Source organism: Rhinopithecus bieti, unplaced genomic scaffold (genome assembly GCF_001698545.2).
Source record: "Rhinopithecus bieti isolate Rb0 unplaced genomic scaffold, ASM169854v2 scaffold_41082, whole genome shotgun sequence".
Taxonomy (NCBI): Eukaryota; Metazoa; Chordata; class Mammalia; order Primates; family Cercopithecidae; genus Rhinopithecus; species Rhinopithecus bieti.
The window spans coordinates 119879-124250 of NW_016817890.1; the positions used below are offsets into that span (position 1 = coordinate 119879).

At 53.5% G+C, this 4372-nt stretch overlaps 1 protein-coding gene across 1 annotated transcript; it reads right to left on the minus strand.

The window, feature by feature from the left end:
* Positions 1-1245: 1245 nt before the first annotated feature.
* On the minus strand, positions 1246-4338 carry RAB42 (RAB42, member RAS oncogene family). Its single transcript, XM_017856339.1, has 2 exons — positions 4082-4338; positions 1246-2992 (listed from the first exon to the last, which is right to left on the minus strand). Exons 1-2 carry the CDS (start codon positions 4312-4314, stop codon positions 2569-2571), a joined length of 657 nt encoding a protein of 218 aa, XP_017711828.1. The 5' UTR covers positions 4315-4338; the 3' UTR covers positions 1246-2568.
* Between the last annotated feature and the right edge of the window lie 34 nt (positions 4339-4372).

A 4372-nucleotide genomic window follows, 5' to 3' on the forward strand; every position in this document is an offset into this window, starting at 1 on the left:
GCCCCAGCTTTCTTATCTGTGAAATGGGGATGACTGTGCCAACCTCACCACGTTGTCACAAGGATGAATAAGGATGTTTTAAAAAGAAGAGGCAGATCATTTGCAACAACATGGATGGAACTGGAATCGTAAGTGAAAAAAGCCAGGCACAGAAAGACAAATTTCTCACATTCTCACTTACTTGTGGGAGCTAAAAATTAAAACAATTGAACTCATGGAGATAGAGTAGAATGATGGTGACCAGAGGCTGGCAAGGGTAGTGGTAGGGGAAAGTGGGTATGGCTAATGGGTACAAAAACATATTCTTATTTTATTTTTTTTTATTCATTTTTTGAGATGGAGTCTCGCTCTATCGCCCAGGCTGGAGTGTGGTGGCGCAGTCTCAGCTCACTGCAGCCTCTGCCTCCCAGGTTCCAGTGATTCTCCTGCCTCAGACTCTGGGGTAGCTGGGATTACAGGCATATGCCACCACATCCAGCTAATTTTTGTGTTTTTAGTAGAGACGGGGTTTCACCATGTTGGCCAGGCTGGTCTCGAACTCCTGACCTCAGGTGATCCGCCCACCTCGGCTCTCAGAGTGCTGGGATTACAGGTGTGAGCCACCACGTCAAGCCAAAAATGTAGTTAAATAGGATGAATAAGATCTAACGTTTGATAGCACAACAGGGTGACTATAGTCAACAGTAATTTATTGTACATTTAGAAATAAAAAAGTATAACTGGATTGTTTGTAATACAAATAAAATATAAATGTCTGAGGTAATGGAGATTCCCCACCCCCCACAAAATAAAACAGGTGAATTTTTATGGGTTAAAAATAAAAGGCAGGACCAAGTGCACAGGAAGACCCCTCAGCCCCGTCTCCATGGGGAGGAAGCTAAGAAATTCACTCTGATTGAAAAGCTAAGAACCATAGGAAGGAGGGATTATCAGTCTCATGTTACTGACTGAGGAGGAAACCGAAGCTCAAGGAGGTTTGGTTGAACTTCCGACCTCAAGTGAACTGCCTGCCTAGGCCTCCCAAAGTGCTGGGATTACAGGCATGAGCCACTGCACCCAACAAAGTGGCTGTGCTTTTTGCTACAGCACAATGACACCCACTAAGCCCTACATCTGCTGAGATTTGGCCTAACATAAACAGCATCTCTTCCATGAAGCCTTCCCCTAATTGCTCCCAGGACATTCCCTGCCTAGCAGTTCCCGTTGTAGGTTAGGTTACCAGGAGGCAGATTCTGAGATGGAGACGAGTGTGCAGATGTTTATGAGGGGATATTCTTGAGATGGATACCTGTTTTGGGGAAGAAAAGGAAGCAGGATTGGGCACAGAGATAACTCGGCTATGATGTCACAACAATGTCCTCAACGAAGCCTACAGAGACTGATAAAGTTAGGTTTGACTTTCAGAGTTGTCCCGAGCAGGGACAAGAGGGAAAGGCCTTTAAGGCCCCCCAGTAGATGGACATTGGATACGGGCTGCCCTGAAGGGAGGGCCTTTCCCAGAGAGTGGAGCAAGCTGAAGTCCATCATCCAGCGGCACTCCAGCACTGGGGAGAAGGTTGATGGGTTCCCCAGCCAGGAAGGGGGATCTTGGTGGCTCATCACAGTGGCCACGGTGTGCCCAACATAGTTGCTACACATTCATGTTCATCCCAGCCTCCAACACCCATTTTCAGCCCCTGGGCCTAGGGTGGGGGCACTGGCCAGCAACCTTGGATTTGACGTCACATATGAATCCCATGCCCAGAATCATTTTAGCCTGAGGACATAAGGAGCCTCCAAGCCAAGCTCCTCCTGGAATTCCCCGCACCTGCCTTAGCCCATACAGCAGCTTCCTGATGCTGGCTTCTCAGTGTCTGAGCCCAGGCATGCTGCCACAGTGGCCACATCACAGCCAAGAAAGAAGGGAGTGGGAATGAGAGCTTTTGTCATTCAATTCATAGCATGGCAGGCTCTGGGTGAGCACATCCTGTCCACTATCTCATTCATGGTCACCACCTCCTTGAAAGGTGGGATCTTTTATGAGCCCCATGGACAGATAAGGACACTGAGGTTCAAGGACAGGAAGTTGCACATCTGGTCTCTCAGGCCTTTCTTTTCCTCTCTTTTTTTTTTTTAAAGAGTCTCACTCTGTCACCCAGGCTGCAGTGCAGTGGTGCAGTCTTGGCTCACTGCAATTTCTGCCTCCTGGGTTCAAGCAATTCTCCTGTCTTAGCCTCCTGAGTACCTGGGATTACAGACATGTGCCACCACACCTGGCTAATTTTTGTATTTTTAATAGAGACAGGGTTTCACCATATTGGCCAGGCTGGCCTTGAACTCCTGACTTCAGGTGATCCGCCATCCTTGGCCTCCGAAAACGCTAAGATTACAGGCGTGAGCCACCGCACCCGGCCATCAGACCCTTCTTTTCTGTAGAAAGCCTCGACTCCAAAATACAGGAAGCATGACTGTGTCAGGATACTGTTTATATGAATCCTTCTGTCATTTGTCCTCCAGAGAGATATTGACACTCCCCATCCCACCAGGTGAGCTGAGTCTGGGACTGCTTTAACCCTTTCTTTCCTAGAGTTAACACTGGCATGGGCCTGGGTGCTGCTTCCTGCTGGGGGACCTGGGGATTTGGGTCTTGTGGATGAGCCGGACACCGCCCCAGCCCTCTTCTAGCTTGATGTCCCCCTGCTGCAGGGCCTGCTGGATAGCATCTGCAAGAATGTCAAAGGCCAGGCCCACATTGCAGTTGTTTTTAACCGAGGTCTCCACGAAGGCCATGCCCAGGGAGGCAGCCAGCTCCTCGGCCTCCTGGGCTGAGACACAACGGGTGCTCTGCAGGTCACTCTTGTGGCCAACCAGCAGGAAGATGACCTTGTCTGGGCCCTGAGTGGCCATTACCTCCTGGTGCCAGTCTTGGATGTGTTCAAAGGACTTCCTGTTTGTCACATCAAAGACCAGCAGGACACCCACCACGTTCCGGTAAAAGGACCTGGTGATGCACCTGGGGAGGCAGGGAGGCAGAGAGGTAAGCTGGGAGAGACTGATGCCTTCATGACACCCCCAGAGGCAGGACCTCCTCCCCCTGGGATCCACACACCCCAGCAGGGCTCATTTCACACGGCCCTGTGGTTCTCTGCCTCGGTATCTGTGTCTCTCCTAACAGTCTGGGAGTTGGCAGGGCTCGGTGGCTCATGCCAGTAATCCCAGCACTTTGGGAGGCCGAGACGGGTGAATCACAAGGTTAGGAGTTCGAGACAAGCCTGGCCAACATGGTGAAACCCCATCTCTACTAAAATTAAAAAAATGGCCGGGCGCGGTGGCTCAAGCCTGTAATCCCAGCACTTTGGGAGGCCGAGACGGGCGGATCACGAGGTCAGGAGATCGAGACCATCCTGGCTAACACGGTGAAACCCCGTCTCTAGTAAAATACAAAAAATTAGCCGGGCGTGGTGGCGGGCACCTGTAGTTCTAGCTTCTGGGGAGGCTGAGGCAGGAGAATGGCGTGAACCCGGGAGGCGGAGCTTGCAGAGAGCCGAGATCGCGCCACTGCACTCCAGGCTGGGCGACAGAGCGAGACTCCGTCTCAAATAAATAAATAAATAAATAAATAAATAAATAAATAAAAGTCTGGGTGCTTCCCAGTTAGGGTGCAAGCGTAACTCGAATCCCTCATTCCTGGAGGAGGCCTGGTGCTGCCCTGACCTAAGTTTTCGCTTCTCGGTTCTCTTCCTGGCAAACTCCTGCCCATCCTTTAAGGTCAACACAAACTTTCCCTTCCACATCTCCTCGCCACTTCCCGCTCTGTTCTGAGCTCTCAGCACCGGGGGCCAGTATCACTCATCTCTCCAGAGTCCAGAGCTCAAAACCAGGATGTTCCTGGGCTCTGGGACTCGGCCCACCCCGCAGTGTTCGTGGGGAAAATGACTCCGAGCAGGGGAGGGTCTGCACCCAGCGGACCAGACGGGACCCAGGGCAGGGACCTCGCCCTCCGCTTGACCTCTAAGTTGGCCTCTACGGGGGTTGCCGTGGCCGAGCGCACTGGCACCAAGCCCCCCACCAGGAGTCCCTCCCGCGCCCCGGCTACCCGCACCTGAAGCGCTCGTGGCCCGCGGTGTCCCAGAGCTGCAGCTTGACCCGCGGCCCGGCCCGCAGCTGCAGCGCGCGGCGGTAGCACTCGGCGCCCACAGTGGGCTCAGGCTCGGGCTCCGGCTCCGGGGCGCCAGGCGCGCCCGCCACGTAACTCCTCAGCAGCGACGTCTTGCCCACCGCCGCGTCCCCCAGCAGGGCAACCCGAAATTGGTAGCGGCAGCCCTCGCCCTCCATGGCCGCGTCCGCCGCCCCGCTGCCCGCAGCCGTTTTGTCCGCGCCCCGCCCCCGCCCC

Bases quoted from the DNA above. Each gene is read 5' to 3' on its own strand.
- RAB42 (XM_017856339.1), bottom strand. From the start codon at position 4,314: ATGGAGGGCGAGGGCTGCCGCTACCAATTTCGGGTTGCCCTGCTGGGG. The intron at 2,993-4,081 runs GTGCGGGTAGCC...CTGCCTCCCCAG, and splicing joins GCGGGCCACGAGCGCTTCAG to GTGCATCACCAGGTCCTTTT.